The sequence below is a fragment of the Syngnathoides biaculeatus genome, chromosome 7, assembly GCF_019802595.1.
Source record: "Syngnathoides biaculeatus isolate LvHL_M chromosome 7, ASM1980259v1, whole genome shotgun sequence".
NCBI lineage: Eukaryota > Metazoa > Chordata > Actinopteri > Syngnathiformes > Syngnathidae > Syngnathoides > Syngnathoides biaculeatus.
Window position 1 is genome coordinate 17,716,757 of NC_084646.1, and position 19,661 is coordinate 17,736,417.

Consider the following 19,661-nt stretch of genomic DNA (forward strand, 5'->3'; position numbering starts at 1 on the left):
TGTCAGCAGGAGCGCACTCAGGCGGTCTCGTGTGTTTGTACTAGTTTTACCTGCTGGAAGGTCGCTCTTTGTTCCTTTGGGTTAACCAAAATACCGGCTTGTTGTATTGCTGGAAATTGTTCGAACACTCGGGAGGATGGATTTACTCTTCATATGTTTCCAAATGACCTGCTTCGTCATGAAAAATGGATTGCAGAGGTGCAAAGGACGAGAGCTTCGTGGGTTCCAAATGACTGGTAGGTGTGTACAGAGCCACTAAAAAAATAGTTGGGGGGGACGGACGTAATCCTCTCAGAACATCACAAAAGATCTGCGTACATAAGTCAGGGGTGCTAAATGTGTCGATCGCGGCTTCGGCCGGGGTGGCTCATCGTGGTGCCGAGCCGGGCCGCTTTACGCTGTTGTCTTCGCTCGCGGCTGAGTACGCTACTTACTGTCATCCATACTGTCGAGGAGTCTGTAGTTAGGAGTGATCTGCATATCGTTTAAATATGGCTTGAAATGATAGTTTAATATTCCCCCAGTCACTTCATTCGATTGTGAGATGTTCTCTTCTTCAAAAAGAGCTTGCGTGTCATTAGGCGTGTCGGAAAAATCCCCAAATGTCTGTTGTTCCTCTCCCATAGCGGGTGCCACTACGTGTTTTCAATGGCAAATGTGTGACGTCTGCTGATGACGTTGCAGGCAATATGGCTACCACTTGGATGTCGAGTGAGACTTCCGCAACTTTGCGCATGGATGACATGCTCTCCGCTCATATTAATTTTTTTCGTATAGCCATTGAAGTGAATAATGTTATATGTATTTTTCATTACAATATCTATTTTAGAATGTTTATAGGCATGTCACTTGGGCTTTAATCATGTCAGGTATCAACCAACATACGGAACTTTGTATTGCAGATGGTGCTCAGTGCTAATACTTGAGAGACTTATTTGCTTTTAGCCTACTTGTTCTCAAAGTAATCCACATAGCAATAAATCTGTGACGCGGGACTTCAAGTGACGACACCCTCAAAAACGCCACGAAACAACCTCCATAATGTTGTCAACCACAAGCAGAGGGCAGAGGGCTCAAGCATCTGCCACTGCCAGAATTGAATATTCAAGGCACTGCGTGATCTCGCGATAAGTGCTTACAACGCGAGCTGCGCCCACGAGAATGTCATTTCGCGCGCTGAAACTGAGCGCCATTTACGTTGAGGATTGACAGCACTGATAGCCAATGAAATGCAAGGAGTGGGAGAAAAAAGGCCAATGGTGAGAAGGTGTTGTAAAATCAGGCGGGATATCAAAGTCTTGAAGAATTACTCATTGAAAGAAGCCAACAAGCTCGTTGAGTTGGGCTTGTCGAAGCTGTTGAAAAGTTACAGGGGTTAAACGAACAAGTTCACCATTTTCTATTTTTCCCCCACGTGGACGCGCAAACAGGTAAAGTGTTGTTCCGTGTAGATGAACACTTTTCAATTTGTTGTTGATATTCAAAGCGAGCGGCGAGCATAGCAAGGTTAGCTCATTTATCATACCTCGTTAGTTGCGAGTTGATCGCATTGACCTACCGGGGCGGGCAGATTTAAAACTCAGCCAAGTTTTCCCGAGCTTGCTGGGGCTTTTTTTCTAACATTTGCTAAAAAAACGCGAATGTCCGCTGGCTAGTGTACCTCCTTAAAATTTTGTGTTAATCACTCTTTTGTGAGGTTACGCGTCGTAATGAATTCGGCCGAACGTTGCTATGCTATCGCAAGTTGATCACGGTTGCGTACTAATGATTAAGTATTCTGTAATCTACTGGCTTAGCCGCATGCATGCTTGCCCTGAAAGCGAAACAAATGGGTCGCTTAAGGAAAGACACCTTTTGATCACTCCCTAAGTCTGCATTCGTAAATTACTTCCCGATGCACGATAAAGTGAAATAGAATATTGTGGACTTGAGCTATTCTATTGTTACTTGTCCCCTGCTTTTGGTGGGGCGAACCGCACTAGACTGGTTGTCACAGTGCACGCTAAACACCCGACGAAGTGTTTTACAGGACCAGGCGCACCAAAACGCACCGTCCCTTACTGTATTGTTGTTAGGTTTTCTTCAGCATGGAAGGTAACGTTCAGGTACGTTTTATTGTCTGAGCGACGCCACATTGTCTGCTAGCGCTCCCTCGCGTCCGGATGTGCTTTCTTTTAAAATAATTGGGCGTGGCCAGCAGCAGTTTCCCGCACTGTATGTACATGAGGTTGTTCCTCCCTTTGTGATGTGCACAAGTGACACCCGTTTTTACGCCCCCCCCCTCCAATTACATCACTGCACTGTATATTGTCCAATTAATGACAGCGGTCACTTATCAACAATACCTGTATACCTACAAAAGGTTTCTCTTTGTATCATTCAGGGTGCAAATTCTGCACAATGCGCACTTTGCGCTGGGATGGGCTTCGGCGATCTGTGACTTTGAATATCATAAGCGGTGTAAAGTATGGATGAATGGACATTAATTCATTCATCTTCCGTTCTGCTTATCCTCACAAGGGTTCCAGTAGTGCTGGAGCCTATCCCAGCTATCTTCGGATAGGAGGCGGGCTACACCCTGAAATGTTTGCCAGAATTTCAACTGTTAAATGTAATGTGTCTGTGCTTGATATGTAACAACAAAACTGTCCTTACAACATTAACATTGTCCACTAAAATGTAAAAAGCACTGTATCCTCCGTACTTTTGGGAAGCAAAGTAAGCCTGTCTAAAACGTCAAGCTTGATGCATGCCGTTACATGTTACTGTGTCACCCCCTACAGTGATAAATAATGCGGCAATTGGAGCAAGGATACTGTAGACAAAGTTTGTTGGGATAGACTCCAGCACTCCCGTGATCCTTGACGTTCCTTGGCTTGGATGGATTATTCAGTTGTGGGAAGTTTATTTTATGTTGTGCACACAAATCATCAAGTCACTGAATCACTGCTTTTGCAATCTATGAATGCACTGTATGAATTGTCGTTATACACAAAACAGTGTGAACATGATTCTGTTCATGTCTATTTCTTTGTGAGAGATTTTGAGCAACATTACATGTTCTCCAGAGTTGAATATAGAACAACATTTTGAAGATTGGAAGATACCAAGCAAGTTTCATTTGTTTTGTTAAATCGCACGAATCCAAAAATTAATTCTGAAGTTTAAAATGAACTCCGTGAACATTTAAAACAGACATAAATAGGAATAAAACCTTGATTAAAACAGTGTACGGTTTGTCTTTCTGCTTGCTTGGAAACACCTAGGGGATACCCTTGGAAGAGCTGGAGGAAGTGTTTTTTTTTTTTTTTTTTTAGTAGATATGAGAGTGCACATACGTGCATTGAGTCTCATACTTTCGTTCGGCTTGTCCCATTAGGGGTCGCCACAGCGTGTCATCTCAGATGAGCGCTCATATTTGTTTGGCACAGTTTTTACGCCACATGCCCTTTCTGACTAAACCCCTCTTGGGGAGTGGGGGCCCCAGTGAGAAAGGAACTCACGACTCCTGGTTTACCAAACCAATGCTCTAACCACTGAGCTACTGTATGTTCTTAATCTGGTATCAATGGTGGTGCATCTCTACTGTGTACTGTAAAATCAAAGCGGTTTAAAATCTACAGTATAGCGATGGCGTGAAGGATTTTCCACAATATAGCAGGGTTTCACTGTGATGGTTGGTGTTGCATTCTGTTGAAAATCTTTATTATTTTTAGGTTTATTTTAGTGAGTGTTAGGAGACTAAATGGAAAATTCTCATTTAATCTATAATTAATCTCAATCCAGGGGAGTTGCAATGTGGATTCAAGTGCGAACAATGGATGGCAAAGAAACACACAGGGTGGATTCGTTGTCCAAACTTACCAAGGTGGATGAGCTGCGTCTGAAGATTTCGGAACTCTTCAATGTAGAGCCGGAGAGGCAGAGGCTGTTCTACCGTGGCAAGCAGGTGAGGTGAAATCACACTTGATTAAATAAATGTTTTTAATGTAGATGCTTGCATGCAAGTCAAGTCTGCACTGGATTATCTGTGGTGATTGTTTGCTTGTCCTTAATTCTATTCTTTAGATGGAGGATGGACACACCATATTTGACTACAATGTGGGCCTCAACGACATAGTGCAATTGCTTATTAGACAGAACAGGCCCCATGTTGAAGTCTCCAAAAACAAGGACAAAGAAGCTGAGCTTTCTGACTCTGATTCTGGCTGCGGCTCAACCCAGGGTGAGTCTGACAAGAGCTCGACTCACAGTGAGATGGAGGTTCAGACTGCTGGTACCTCTGCCCAAACAAGCACCCCAGGAGTCCAGGATCCCGATTTTGGGTTATACAAGGTAGCGTGGCTTGTATTTTTTGTTTATGCTTTTTTTTATTTTTTTTATTTTATTTTTATTTTTTTTTTTAAAAGGACAAAAAAGAGTTGCATACCTTATAACTCATGTTGGTAGGGTTGGACATCATTTAAATTTGCACGATTCCGGTCCTCATTTCAAGTCCAGTTCCAAACGATTCTCAATTCCAGTTCTTTTAGGGGCCTGCGTCAAAAAATGTTTCCGTGGTTTAAATATAGGCTATCAAAAACATAAATATTTGTTTTCTTAGCAGTATGCAGCATAGACTAACATTAACTATTGACTCGGGGTACTTTATAACCAGTATCAAAATCAAACCTAATGTACTAAATGGCAATCAATGTGGAACTAACCCAATTAACTTATTATTTTAGCAAAAAGTTAAATTAGCATTGTCAAAAGTTATTTGCGACTGTCTTATTACGTCAATTGATTTATATGTGCGGGTTATAACTTGACTTCCTGTTTTAAGCTTGTAGCCTTTTATTTTGAAGGTTGCGCACCAGAACTCAGCATTTTGGCACGAAAGGAAACGTCACATGACATTGGTGAGTTTTGAAAATGAACTAAAATTAGACTGCAAGAAAAGGAGTAATGAATGGAACCAAATGCTCTAAAATGTTGATTCCTTGACCTACCCACCCATGGGGCACAAGGTTAGTGTTTGTGATACTGTAAGACAACATTTGTGAATATTTTTCCCCCAATTCATTGTGATGTAAAGTTGTTAGTTTGAGCTTTGAAGTTTTAGCACAAATGTTAAGCCTATATTTTTTTCGTTATCACCTCAACACCTAAAAACCAAGAGTACAACCCAGAATCCTGCAATGCAAGAGTACAACTTATTAGCTGCTTCAATGTTGGCATAGTTTTATTTTTTCCACACTCACCAAATTGCCAGAGTTGACTTCACGGCGGTTCCGTGCAGTGTAGGCTGAGGATGGGAGCGAGGGGGGGGGGGGGGGGGTGCGTCAGTCCTTTGCAAAATCTGTGAATTAAAATAAAATTTTTATGATTTTATTCTGAGAGTTGCACTAATGAAAGAAAGAAAGTTAAGCCATTTTTTTGCCACTGCTGTTGGACAGAAGCATGTCTTTAGATGCATATTTCATCGGTTTTAGCCACTTTGTTTTTTGTTTTTTTTTTGCCACTTTCTTCTTCGGAATCGACGGACTATAGGTATTGAAACGATGAGCTGAAATTTGTAAATTTGAGTGATTTCACTGGATTCTCGATGTCCAACCCTACATCTTGGACACCTGCCTGGTTTTATTTTAGGATAAGGCATGTGTATTGTTTAATTTTGCTGCCTTATACATTCAGTGGTCTATATTTTTGGCAGACCATATTTTGATGATTTTGTTTGTCCTATGTGTGCAAGAAAAACATACGGCACTTAATTTGATCCACTAGTGGGCATTTGACTCATTGTCCTTGATTGACCAATGAAAATCAACATACAAAATTAGAAATAATTTTAAGAAGCTTTTTTTTTTTCTTCACTTGGTAAGTGTATAATTTATTTTTATTTTATTTTAAAAAATATTTTACAATTACTGAACAATTTAAAATGTTTTGTATCAAAATAAGAGGCAACCAAACTAAGACTAAATAGTTAATGTGCACAGCACAAAATAAAACTAAAAAAGTGAAATGCCTACATTTTACTGGATCTGTGGCGCTCTATTTTGCTGCCATTGGTTCAAGCCACAAATTGATTATCATATGCATCCCTGAGATTGCCATCACCTACCTGGTTTGTCTTTTTTTTTTTTTTTTTGTTAAATCTTCCCCTCAAGGTTAATGAAATAGTGGATGCAAGGGACTTCAATATGGGGGCATGGTTTGAGGCCCAAATTGTGAACATCACCAAGAACCCCAAGTTTCCCAAAGAGACGATGGACGATGAAGAGGAGATACTGTACCACGTGAAATATGACGAGTAAGCTTAAATGTAAAAAGTTTACTCAACTACCGTAATTCCCGGCCTACAGAGGGCACCTGGTTATAAGCCTCACCCAGTACATTTGTAAAGGAAATACCATTTGGTATATACATAGGCCGCAGCTGAGTAAAAGCCGCAAGTGCCCACATTGAAACCCATATTGAAACAAGATATTTACAAAGAAAAACAGTACACAGAGAGTTTAATGCTAGTGCTGTGCTAACGCTAGCGCCGCACTAACAGGGCCAGTTTAAAAAAAAAATGGTAAAAATCATGAAGAGACGGCAGTAACACGCTAGCGCAGCGCTAACAGGACTGGACTGGTAGAAGTCATTTCCTCGGCACATATATTCCACCAGTCTCACTCTTACCTTTTCCGCTCGAGTGCCCCTTTGCGGCCGTTAGGGAAAAAAATGCACAAATTAGCCGCATCACCGAATAAACCGCAGGGTTGAAAGCGTGTGGCAAAATGTTGTGGCTTTTGGGCCGGAAATTACGGTACTTAAAATCACCGCTCGTTGATCTAACTAACAGACTCTTTGAACATATTCTCCTGTGTGTTATACATAATATTCTTCCTAATATTGTAGTTACATTAGATATAGGATAGGCCTATAAAATATGGTTCTGATTTCCTACATTTCAGAAGTGTTAGTAGGTAGTTTTAATTTTTTTTGCGAAATATATGTACGGCATCACTAGCACATGGTGCTGCCATTTTCTTGTTGATTCTCGTTAATTCACGCTCTCTCATGTATAACTAGATCAAAATTCTTGATGGCATCTCGCATTGTGAAACAACCGAGTATTAGCAGAGATGATAAATAAATGAGGATTTTAGGAAGGTTTATTGTCCAGCAGAGGTTGCACACACGAAGGCAGTACAACAGGGCGGCGGTACAAAAATCACAAAGCAAAAAGCTTGGTCCAAAAAACATGAAGCAATGTCAAAAATCAGACAAGGCAAAACATGAAATCGAAACTTGCCTTGATATGGTTCAGTAATGCTGTGACGTGGGATGACCCAGTTACGCTACCTGACTTGTGAACACGCATGCATATACACCCAACGATCTGGCAACAAGTGCCTTGAATACAAAACGTATCATAATTACCGGCCTACAGAGTGCACCTAGTTGTAAGCCTCACCCTCTACATTTGTAAAGGAAATACCATTTTGGTACATACATGGGCCCCAGCTGTGTAAAAGCTGCAAGTGTCCACGAGATATTTACAAAGAAAGAAGACACAGAGTTTAACAGTAGCGCCGCTGCGCAAACAGTAGCGCCGCCGTGCTAACAGGGCCGGTTTAAAAAAAAAAATGTACAGGTAAAAGTCACTGAGACACAGCAGTAACACGCTGTCATGTCCTTGACACATATATTCCACCGGTCTCACTCTTACCTGTTCCACTTGGGTGCCGCCTTGTGGCCGTTAGAAAAACATGCACAAAATAGCCGCATGACTGCATAAGCCGCAGGGTTGAAAGCATGTGAAAAATGTCGCGGCTTACAGGCCGGAAATTACGGTACTATACTACATTTTGTATCTTGGAATAAACCCTATGTCCAGTACCTAAAAGACCCCTCATGTTTGGAGGCGTTACAAGTTTGTTCAATTTGACGGGAGCAGTAATGAGTGGTGATGACTTGTTACTTAGTATGACAGTCTTAATATTTTCCATTAAAGTTACCCAGAGAATGGAGTGATCCCGTTTCTAGCCAAGGACGTACGCCCGAGGGCCCGGACTGTTTACCAGTGGCACGAGTTGGAGCCTGGTATGATTGTTATGGTCAACTACAACCCAGATGATCCGACGGAGCGTGGCTATTGGTATGATGCTGAAATCCAGAGGAAAAGGGAAACGCGCACTGTGCGAGAGATTTATGCTAAGATTATTCTGGGGTAAGTTCAATATTTTGAAAAGTGATGTATGTTTTCAAATTGCTACTAAATTGCTCTCAGGTGTGATTGTGAGTGCGAGTGGTTCTTTGTTTCTATGTGGCCTTCGATCAGCTGGCAACCAGTTCAGGGTGTACCTGCCTCTTGCCGGAAGATAGCTGGGATAGGCTCCAGTACTCTCGGGACCCTTGTGAGGATAAGTGCATCGGGAAATGGATGGATGTAACTTTCATGTGCTCGTTGATAGACTGATGCATTGATGAACTTTATCGAGCCCATGAGGGAATATGGGTGTCATGCGGCACAATAGTTTTATTGAAATCTCAAGCTTTGTTGCTTATATTTCAAGTTAAATTTGTTGTGCTGCACTGTTGTGAACAAATGAGACTACATTGAAGTCATATTTAATTTTTTGCAGAGAGGTAGGGGACTCTCTCAATGACTGCAGGATCATGTTTGTGACTGAAATTTACAAAATTGAAGAGCCTGGTTCTCAAAGTCTTACACCAGCTGGATCTGAGAGCCCACTGAAAAGTAAGATTTACTTTGGTTTAATTTGAACGATGTAACTCATTAATAATTAACACAGTGGTATCTTTATGTATGTCTCTAGTAATTAAAAATTCAGGTTACAAAATGCCTCCTTAGAAAAACATTCATTGTCTCTAGGTACAAAGGAAAATTCACGATACGAAAGTGAAAAATAGGGGATTCACATTCTCCAAATTACACTGTTTGTAAATATCAGTATATCTTGGTTTGTGTGGCACCATAGAGGTGCTCTTCCACTGGCTGTCACTAGCATCTGCCCGCTATCCCATTGGGTAGGAGGGACGTCAATCTTTACCTATGATCCTTTTCGTTTCCCTTGGACACACGACTGTCACCGTATCACGCTAGCACTTTGACATGGTGTCACAAGCTCGCGCACGCTGGTAAACTACAACTTTTTTTTTTGCACATTTATTCATATTTCTTCACCATGGGCCCCAAGAAACTTGAGTGGAATTAAGTTGTGTGCGTGCGGACATTCGTATGTATGTTTTCTCTTGGCTGTCAAATGTTTGCCTCCTCCATCCCCAACAATCCCCAAAACGTCCCTGCGCTAGATGAGTTTTACATAGATGAATGGGCCAAAATACCAGCAACAGTGTGTGTGTCTGTGTATAAACCTTGTGAAGACTTACAGAGAACATTTGACCTTAGTCTAGTCAACAAAGTATTGAGATGTACTTTTACAAACACTTATTTTCATTATAATTTGCTAATAGATTCTTTAAAAATCAGACAAGGATTTTCTAGATTTTTTCGTCTCATTATTTGAGGTATACCTATGAGGAAATTTACATTACTCCTCTTTTTAAGTTTGAGAACTTCCACAATAAGTGACTGACTAAATACTTTTTGCCTCATTTGTGTGCCGGCTTCAAGCTCTGAAGATAACAGAACGATCTGCACAGTATCGTTTCCGGTGTCCATGCTCTCCGGACTTAGCATGTAGCGTGCACACACTCAAAATTACACATTATATTAAACAAACATATAGGTCTAAATCATTGATTTCCATGTGAATTGGTTGTCATATTGTCTGGAGACGTCTCACAGACATCTGTCTGGCGAACGCGCAAGCAATATTTGGTCTGCCAGTTCCCCGAGTCGCTGTCACTAATCAGTTTCTGTGATGTCCCCTCCAGTGGGACAGGGGTCTCAGACTTATAAGGGAAAAAAAATTATCTTCCAGGATTAAGTGGACCTGAGTGCAAGCAATGCAAGGATGATCCAGATAAAAACTGCCGCTGGTGTAATTGTAACATTTGCGGCATCAAGCAGGATCCTGACAAACAGCTTTTATGTGATGAATGTGACCTGGCCTATCACACATACTGCCTGAACCCGCCACTCACCACCATCCCAGAGGATGAAGACTGGTCAGTATGATCAAAGTGCTCTGATTTTTTCAATCTGAGGCACTTTGTAACATTTCCCGTTTGACTCCATCAGGTACTGTCCAAATTGCCGTAATGACTCGAATGAAGTTGTGCGTGCTGGAGAGAAGCTGAAGGAGAGTAAGAAAAAAGCTAAGATGGCTTCTGCCAGCTCTTCAAGCCAGAGAGACTGGGGCAAGGTGAGTCTTTGACTTGAAACTTTCTCTAATTCATTTGTTTTCAATCTGAGGGATGGGGGATGCGGTGTAATGATGGGGTTGCGGGGTGGGGTGTGTGTGTGCAGTGCTACCATGACAACTTTTCATTATCAAGTTGCACCCAGCAGATGGGGCTAATTTTACTACTGAATGCACAAGGCCACACCAGCTACTGAAATGACGTTAGATAAAATTATGAAAGATGTTGAATTTCCAGAGGCAAATAAGTTTAAATATTTTTTCTTGGTGTCTTGATAAATTTGACAGTGTAATTTTTCAACTGTGAAAGTGACAACTGGAGTGATTATTGATTATTGCAAGTCGATGGGAATTTATAGAAAGTGTATCGGGGTGAGGGCCTGAAAAGAATTTAATCTCTAAAAGGGTGGTGCTGCAACAGGGTTCATATACGGCCCTAAAATTCCCTAAAAACCCCTAAATTTCTGAGGATCCATTTAGGGGCCCCTAAAAGTCCTTAAAATTCACCGAAAACTGGTCAAGCCCGTAAAAGGGCCTTAAATTAAAAAAAAAAAAAAAAAATCAAAGGAAGGACCTCTACCGCCTAACCCAGCAGTCGGCAACCTTTGACACCGAAAGAGCCATTTGAACCCGGTTTCCACGGAAAAGAAAACACTGGGAGCCGCACATCTAAAATGAAGAAAAAAAAAAAACTTCTACTACTTTACCACAGCATGTTTCTCCATTGGCTTTGCCGGGCTTGAAAGTCGCTCAAAATAGACGGCGTTTCAGCGGGTATACCCGCTTCCGCAGTGTGACGTCTATTTTGAGCGACAAAAAAATAATATCAAATAATTTAATTAATATTTTAATATTTCAAGATCACAATCTTCAAATTTAGAACTAAAATAATATAAAAACTAACACAAATAAAACGCACTTCAATTAAATACAAAAAAAATTTTTTAGTAATTTATTTTCCCAAGCCAATCAGAGCCGCATTATAAGGATGAAAGAGCCGCATGAGGCTCCGGAGCCGCGGGTTGCCGACTGCTGGCCTAACCTCTCCCTTTTATATATATAAAAAAAAGAGAGATCCGACTAGCGTCCAAAACAGCCGGAAATTGCCAAGGGAAGTGACTCTATTCACAACATTTTTCTTATAGCCGCCATCTTATCGTTGATATTCCATTGTTTGTTTTTGTGAGTAGGCATTTCACTTTGTCTTCGTAGCATAGTTCTTTGATCGATCCAATAAGAATACTTGTATGATGGGAAAGTGCATTTTTCAAGATGCTTGGGTTGAAAGTATAGAGTTTGGGAGCTGGGTTCGTTGAGATCCAAAAGATCGGCACATGTTCTACTGTTATCTGTGCAAACAGAGTTACCAGCTTGGAAAGATGGGCGTCAAAGCACTGGAGTCTCACCAGAAAAACAGAAGACACGCTGATTTGGCGAAGACTGTCTCATCTTCTGTTTGTATGAATCTGTTTGTCAAAATATCAAGATAGTGAAGCATCAACTTCAGGCAGTAGTAGGGATCAACCAAGCACCAGTACTGGCAGTGCATGCGCACCTACAGTTGTCCAGTCATCGACTTCAACCAGCCAGATGTCAGGCTCTATGAATGTAGTTCAATACACGAAAACGGACTCGTTAAAGGCAGAGATCGTGTGGACTTTAAAAGTGATCTGCAGCCATTACAGTTACAAATCTTGTGAAAATAATTCAAAAGTGTTTGCAGTCATGTTTCCAGACAGTGACATTGCTAAAAACTACCTCTGTGGGGAAAGGAAGACTTCGTACCTGGCTACATTTGGCATTGCTGCCCACTTTTAATCTCTACTGAGGCAGAAAGTGAAGGCTGAATCAGTGTATGTCCTCCTCTTTAATGAGTCTCTAAATCACGAGATGCAAGAGAAGCAGCTGGACATTCATGTGCGATTGTAGATGGATGACCGGGTCCGCACTTGCTACCGCACCTCTGAATTCCTGGAACATTCACCAGCAACTGATCTTCAAGAGCGTCTGGACCCTATTGTGTGTGACTTCAATCACCAAAAGCTGCTCCAGCTCTCGATGGATGGCCCCAATGTTAATTGGAAGCTGCGGTCTACACATCCTCCATAATGCATGTCGAATCGGTTGCGAGGGAGCTGGATGGGGGGTGGAAGATTTTCTTTCCAGCCTCTACAACTTGTTTCGTGATGCACCTGCCAGGCGCGAGGACTTTAAACAAGTCAGTGGATCCAACACTCTCCCTCTCATGTTTTGCAAGCACAGATGGCTTGAAAACATTAATGTGGCAGAGAAAGCCATCACCCTGATGCCACACGTACGAGATTATTGCGGGACAGCAAGGACGAAGAAGGTGACCTGCCCAACCAACGGCTCCTTCACTGTTGTTCAGAAAGGCAGCACAGGACCCCATCTTTGTTGCCAAGCTTCACTTCTTTCTTATGTGCGCCAGGCTGGTGGAACCATTCCTGAAATTGTACCAGACTGACAAGCCTATGCTTCCCTTCGTCGCAAAGGACACGGGCACCCTCATCATGACTCTGATGGAAAAGTTAATCAAACCTGAAGTCCTTAAAGAAAAGGCAGCCTCCCTCACCGCCCTTGTCAAGATTAATGTGGGTGACAAGTCACACTGGGTGGATTTATCAAAAGTATGCAAAGGCTTTGCTGCTGAGAGACTGCTTCTGAAATCTGGCATTGCAACTGACTGTGTAAAGCAGGAATTTAGGATGAGCTGCCAAACGTTCCATGTAAAGATGATAAAGTTGCAGGAGAAGGCCCCCCATCATATACAGTTTAGTCTGCCTACTAAGCTGGATGGACCCTCGGCAGATTGTCATGAAATATGAGAAGGAGAACAACAACGAAAAACTCCAAAAAACCTTGAACATCATGGTGGATCACAGAAGGGTGGAGGAAAGCAATTGCGACAGGATTCTGTGCCACTATTCCAGACTGAGTGAAAAGATCAAAGAAGATGAGGCGATTAGGGTCGCTTTCTCTGATTTCAACATCTCTAAGGACAGGCTGGACACTCTTCCACTCCACTCTTCATCAGCAGGAAAGCCAGCAGTTCCAGGAGCTATGGGGCGTCATAAAGCAGCTACTGCTCCTGTCCCACGGACAGGCATCTGTGGAAAGAGGGTTCTCCACAAACAAGGAGGTCACCAAGGACAACCTAAGCAAGGAGTCACTGATTGCTCGGAGGCAAATCGTGGAGGTGGTCCAGCAATATGGAGGGCCTGACATGGTGCCTATCACAAAGAAGCTGTTGGTCGCTGCGTCTTCTGCCAGAAGTAGTTACCTCCAGCATCTAGAGGAAGAAAAGAAGGATGCATCAAAACAGGCAGAGAAGAGGAAGGCAGCTAAGGTAGATATAGACAGCCTGAAAGCAAAAAAAAGCCAGAATAGAGACTGACATATCTACAGTTATTGAGAAGGCTGACAGGCTGTGTGAGGAGGCAGAAGAAAAGAGGAATCTGAGGTTTATCAGCGAGGCCAATCCATTCAGAGGCAGAGCAAAGGAGAAGAGAGCCACCTTGGCACCTCTGCAGCAACAAATAGAGGAGGCACTGGGTAGGCTCAAGGAGCTAGAGTACGGGTGCTGAGACAGACATCAGTAGAAGACATTTGTAAATTTGTGTATATAGTTGCAATTGTAGATAGAATCTGTTTTTCTGTAGACTTATGTGAAATAATTATGTGAAGGCAAAGACAATGGTCATATCAATGAGAACTACCACAAGGGGTGACAGGTCATCACTGTGACAGGTACTGAGGTACTGGAACCTTTGATGAACCAATAATGGTTGATGGCACCATTGGGTGAGTCTTTTTTCCTTATTCTTGATTTGCCACAATGGCCCTAAATTTTTCGTGTCGGCCCCTAAGAATGCCCCGAAAAAGTCCTGAAATTTTTTGGGTCAGAGTGAGTGTGAACCCTGTGCAAAAAAAGTTTGGGAACCATTGCTCTAATTATAGAAACTTGCATTGTTTCTACTAGGTATTGATGGCACTGAAATTTCAATACATGCTTCAGAACTGTACCTCGACTTCCAGACGACAAGTGCTTCAAAGCTTGCTTCAAATTACCCATGCATGACATGGAGCGGGAGCTTCTATTTGAAGGCTGAAAGCAAACAGTTGCACAGATAGTGAGTCTGCAACTGGAAAAAAATGCAAACTGTTAACTCCGCTATCACCACCTAAGCATCATTATTTAATATCTGAAGTTGTTCAACCTCTTGTTGCTCCAATGATAAATCTCATCCAAGTTTAAATTGAAGTATCATTCCTTAGAATGTTTTTGAAATTACTTTCTAGACAACATTGTGGATTAATAAGGTAGGTTGCGTACAAACATTTATAAGGTTGATTGTATCCTCTCCTCAGGGAATGGCCTGTGTTGGTCGAACCACACAATGTACCATTGTCCCATCAAACCACTATGGCCCAATCCCTGGTGTTCCTGTTGGCTCATTGTGGAAATTCAGAGTACAGGTAAGTCAATCAAGCCAGTATCTGATGCATGAGGCAATGTGCAAGGGTGTGCTAGTGCAATATATTTGCTAAATAAAATTGACCTGATTGTTGCATTCATGACTGAATACTAGAATCACAGACAATTTTATCCTATGGGTTTGTATGGTCTTAATTTCCAGGTCTTATCAGTGTATCTAACCTTTTTTTTTTTTTTTTTTTTTTTTTTTTTAATTCCAGGTTAGTGAGGCTGGCGTCCACAGGCCACACGTAGCTGGTATCCACGGCAGGAGCACTGATGGTGCCTACTCCCTGGTCTTGGCAGGAGGCTATGAAGATGATGTGGTATGTTTATTTTATTTTTTTAACAGTAGCAATGCATAAAAATACCAATACCTCTAAACTGTATACTTTAAAGCAAGCCAGATAATGTTGTCGTTCCCATTACAGTGGAACTAAACTTCAGTGTGGACTTCTCTGTATGTTTTGTCTGTGTGTTTATAGGATGATGGGAATGAGTTTACTTATACTGGTTCTGGAGGACGAGATCTGTCTGGGAACAAGAGAACTGCTGAGCAATCTTGTGATCAGACACTTACCCACATGAACCGGTATGTTCGTTTGCCCTATCTTACTTTGTTGAAATCTCTGCAAGCCACAAATCAAATTTATATGGCCAATTGTAATTAACTATGGTCCTCTCCAGTGCGCTTGCTCTCAACTGCAATGTTCCTGTCAATGACAAGAATGGTGCTCAGGCAAAGCACTGGAAGGATGGCAAGCCAGTCAGAGTGGTTCGGAGCTGGAAAGGTTGTAAGCACAGTAAATACTGTCCTACTGAAGGAAACCGTTATGATGGGATTTATAAGGTAATATTTTAATTTAGCAGCTTCTAGCATTTATTTCAAGGACTGACTTGTATTGACTTACTGTTCCTTTAACTTCAATTCAGATAGTGAAGTACTGGCCTGCCAAAGGAAAATCTGGCTTCTTGGTTTGGCGCTACCTTCTTAAGCGGGATGACGATGAGCCAGCACCATGGACCAGAGATGGCAAGGAACGCATCAAGAAGCTTGGTCTTGTTATGCAGGTAATGAGTACCACACGAAAAAAAAATCAGTCTCATTGTGTTACCTATGGGTTGAGTAGGAAAAATGAGCGCAATCTTTAAGATTCATGACACTGCTGTCTCCTTGGCCTTACTGTTGATTGAATCCACACAATCTTGTGACAGTATCCTGCAGGTTATCAGAAGGAGAAAGAAAATAAAAATGAAGTGGAGGTAGAGGAGACTCCCAGTAAAGCAAAGAGAAAAAGAGTTTCTCAGACCAGCGGTAAGATGTCTTTTTCCATTTGTTTGGTTTCAATAAATATTGTTTAAAGGTACCGTGCTGTCAAAATGTATTTTTTTCTGCTGAATTATGCATAACATTGGTCAGTGGTCACTAACTAGTGGACCAGGCTTCGGGTCTCAACCTAAAAGCAGTGTTATTTGGACCCATACCATATCCAAATAAAGAGGTTTTGATGCAAGACAGAGTGCTACAATTTTAAGTAATGGAGTATTGCAGGCTTTACTGTCGTGAGGAAAGCATACTGACCAATTACATATGAGTTCAGCCAATGAAATGTGCATTTCAAATGCCGCGGTAACAACTGACTGCATGCAGTGCAGACAGAGACAAGGAGAACCGGAGCATTGGAGAGAGCCTCAGGGTAGAACTTGAGTTAAAGACTGAGAAATGCAATCATAAAATAAAGGTTTTGAAGAGAAACATAACCTCTAAAACAGCCCAGTTAAGATTTGTCAAATTAAAATGTAAAATTGTTTGAAACTTAAAAATCCTAAACAGGAAAGGGGAAACCCAGCCTTCTTTTCTAAACTCAAGCACTTTAACTTTGACCTGTATACCTTTCTTTCTATATACCTGTTCCTTTTTTTTTAAACATAGAGCCCTACTTTTATTTAGTAGATGAGGAAACACTTGTACTCATATGCTTGATTACCCAGTCAGAATTTTCCAAATGTGTGCAATTATTTTAAGAAAACATGAAGGACCATGTGAAACACAATGTATTTTTAATGGGATTCAAATTAATCTGTCAGGCATTTCAAAAAAAGGACAATCATTGAACAAAACAACTTTTAAGAAAATAATTCTGCTCCATGTTCAGCCATTTGTCAAATTAACATATGTAATATTATAAACAGTGGTACCTCGAGTAATGAAAAATTCAGGTTACGAAATGCCTCCTCGGAAAAATATTTTCTCTAGTTACGAAGGAAGTCCACGATATGAAAGGGGGGGAAAAATGGGCACTGGATTCCCCAAATTCCACCAAACGTAAACATCCTGCATCTTTGCTTGTGTACTGCAATAGAGCTTCTCTCATTGTTTATCGCTGTAGCATTAACCCATTCGTGGGCAGCGTCCCATATTTGGGACATCATGATTTTCATGCATTATATCCTTCAGTATATCAAAATATTTAAGTGTTTTAATCTGAAGCCATAATTTGGTATCAGGAGATGATACCTCACTGGTCAAAGTTAGCACGAAGTTATTTCCCTTTGCTTCCTGACCCAACATGTCTGCCTCAAGTAATCGTATAACTTAACCATAAATGAAAAAGTGTTATTTCCTTGATTGTGGCCTGTTTAGGAGACTTTTATCTCAATAAGGCAAAAAAATTGCCACCCTGCCCATGAATGGGTTAAAAAGAAAACTCAAGACTTTTAATTGTGCCATATGGTAAGACTGCTTGGGCCAATTAGACATTGAAGATCGTGCAGAAGATGCTGGACAACTGGTGGGCACATGCTCTGAGCCCCTTGTCTGGTACTCTGTCCGGGCCAGCAGCCTTCCTGGGATTCACAGCCAGGAGCACACATCTCTTGATGTTGCCTTAATATCTCCACGAAAGGTTCTTGCTTCATGATGGCATCTATTTCACAAAAAGCTTCCGTTCCACCTGCAATAGTTAGTCCCACAACATGATTCTGCCACCTCCATGCTTTACAGTTGGTATGGTGTTCTCTGGTCTACAAGCTTTTCCCTCCAGAAAAACGTCCATTACGGCCAAACAGCAACACTTTACATGCATCAGAGCACAGGACCTGTCTGCAGAAGTTAAGATCTTTGTCTTGGTGTCTTTTTGCAAACTGTAAAAAGACACCACCAACTGTGACTTATTGTCAGGGTAAAAGTGAATGTATGAAATGGAATATGACGTAATCATGATTGCTTCTTGATATCAAATGTACATATCCTGTATTGTACTAAGTAGTCTACAAAAAAAACTTTTGTTCTTATCAAAAAACTGACTAAAATAAATTTTCATTACTGCCTGTACCAGTTTATTTAGTTCTGTTGTTTTGACAGATTCACCAAAGAACTCTCCATCCAAGAGTCCCAAGAAAGTGAAGGTAGAAGTCTACAAGTTGTCTGGAGAGCAGAAGGCACTCATAAAGAACGACACGCAAAACAAGAAAGTGTGGGGTGAAGCCATGGAGTCGCTGTCACTTGGCCCGGTGAGCATTGCTGTCTTTTTAGAATCACATGCCCAAGGAAAACACAACTGAACTGCAGGTAACAACATAGTTAAAGTGACAAGATTTAGGATTTTCTTTGACAATGGCAGAGGGGGAAAATGTCAGATAAAACGTATTGTTGGCCAAAAATATAGCGTTGTAATGTTCTCATGCTTCTGTTTGTGCCTGCAGAAATTTCTGAACAAAGTTGAAGAGGTTTTCCTCTGCGTTTGCTGCCAAGAAGTGGTCTATCGGCCCATCACCACTGAGTGCCAACATAATGTCTGCAAGGTAAAAAAAAAAAAAAAAAGTCATGCTTAAAGACGGAGAGTGGTGTAAAGTATTTATTCACATGACATTACATTTATTTTGAACATTCAGGAATGCCTTCAGCGTTCCTTCAAAGCAGACGTGTACACCTGCCCGGCCTGCCGACATGACTTGGGCAAAAACTACTCCATGACTGTCAACAAGGCTCTCCAAGAGATCCTAAATCAGTTTTTCCCAGGTTACAGCAATGGCCGATGATCACGGGCTCCTCTGCCTCAGCCTTGGTGGAAACAGTAATGTAAGGGCAAATTTCAGTTAGACAAAGAATCCGTTTCTCCTAATATATTTTTGTGATTTTATAAATTTGCCGTTTTTTTGGATTTTCATGTTATTGTCTTCCATGATGGTTCTTCAATGATGTGTTAATTAAATTGAATTTTTACTGTTACTGCCTGTATCTTTATGGCATTGCAACATTAAAATGTGATTTTTTTTTTTTTTTTTTTTTTTTAATATAGCCCTAGCGTTTGTTCAATTAACTCATAATACCAACAAGAAAGGCATGTCAGACAGGCTTTTTTTTCTTTTAATTCAGCGATGATTAACTCAGCTGAAGCTATCTCCCCAAATGTCCCTTTTCCCCCAATTTTGTTTTTTGTTTTTTACCTTACTCTGCTTTTCTTTTTTTTTTTCTTAAACCAAGTTCCAACTAGACCAGTTGTCCTGCCAGCCTGTTAATGGCAATTTGCTTTGAGAAAAATCACATAATTGGAATTGCACTAACCTTCTGAATGAATTAAGAAATATGTTTTGGATTTTAAGTCTAGTGTATTTTTTATTGAGTGGTGTTTAAGGCAATGTACAGGGTGTCCCATAAGTCTCCATACATATGAAAAATAAGTTTCTTGACAAACTTATTTATACAGTGCTGTGAAAAAGTATTTGCTCTTGCTCTCCTGATATTTTTTTTTTTTTTTTTTGCACATCACACACAGGTTTAAAATCAAACTAAATTTAATATCACTCTGAGGCAATCCAAGGAATTACAAACTGCACGTTTC

The 19,661-nt window shown here is 41.1% G+C and overlaps 1 protein-coding gene across 2 annotated transcripts; it reads left to right on the forward strand.

Moving 5' to 3' along the window:
• The first annotated feature begins 1,278 nt into the window (after positions 1-1,278).
• On the forward strand, positions 1,279-19,108 carry uhrf1 (ubiquitin-like with PHD and ring finger domains 1). Of its 2 annotated transcripts, XM_061825421.1 has the most exons (17): positions 1,279-1,430; positions 3,787-3,949; positions 4,069-4,335; positions 6,153-6,295; positions 7,988-8,203; positions 8,619-8,734; positions 9,942-10,128; positions 10,202-10,325; positions 14,712-14,819; positions 15,039-15,143; positions 15,303-15,409; positions 15,505-15,667; positions 15,751-15,888; positions 16,033-16,132; positions 18,182-18,330; positions 18,523-18,621; positions 18,712-19,108. In XM_061825421.1, the coding sequence occupies exons 2-17, from the start codon at positions 3,797-3,799 to the stop codon at positions 18,856-18,858; spliced, it is 2,322 nt and encodes a 773-aa protein (XP_061681405.1). In that variant the 5' UTR covers positions 1,279-1,430; positions 3,787-3,796; the 3' UTR covers positions 18,859-19,108. The 2 variants fall into 2 exon arrangements, with proteins under 2 accessions (XP_061681405.1, XP_061681406.1); XM_061825422.1 differs by lacking the exons at positions 1,279-1,430; positions 3,787-3,949; positions 4,069-4,335 and adding an exon at positions 4,867-5,009.
• The last annotated feature ends 553 nt before the right edge of the window (positions 19,109-19,661 follow it).

Coding starts and splice junctions, on each gene's coding strand:
- uhrf1 (XM_061825421.1), top strand. CDS start 3,797: ATGTGGATTCAAGTGCGAACAATGGATGGCAAAGAAACACACAGGGTG. Junction 8,204..8,618: donor TATGCTAAGATTATTCTGGG/GTAAGTTCAATA, acceptor AATTTTTTGCAG/AGAGGTAGGGGACTCTCTCA. Junction 15,410..15,504: donor ACACTTACCCACATGAACCG/GTATGTTCGTTT, acceptor GGTCCTCTCCAG/TGCGCTTGCTCTCAACTGCA.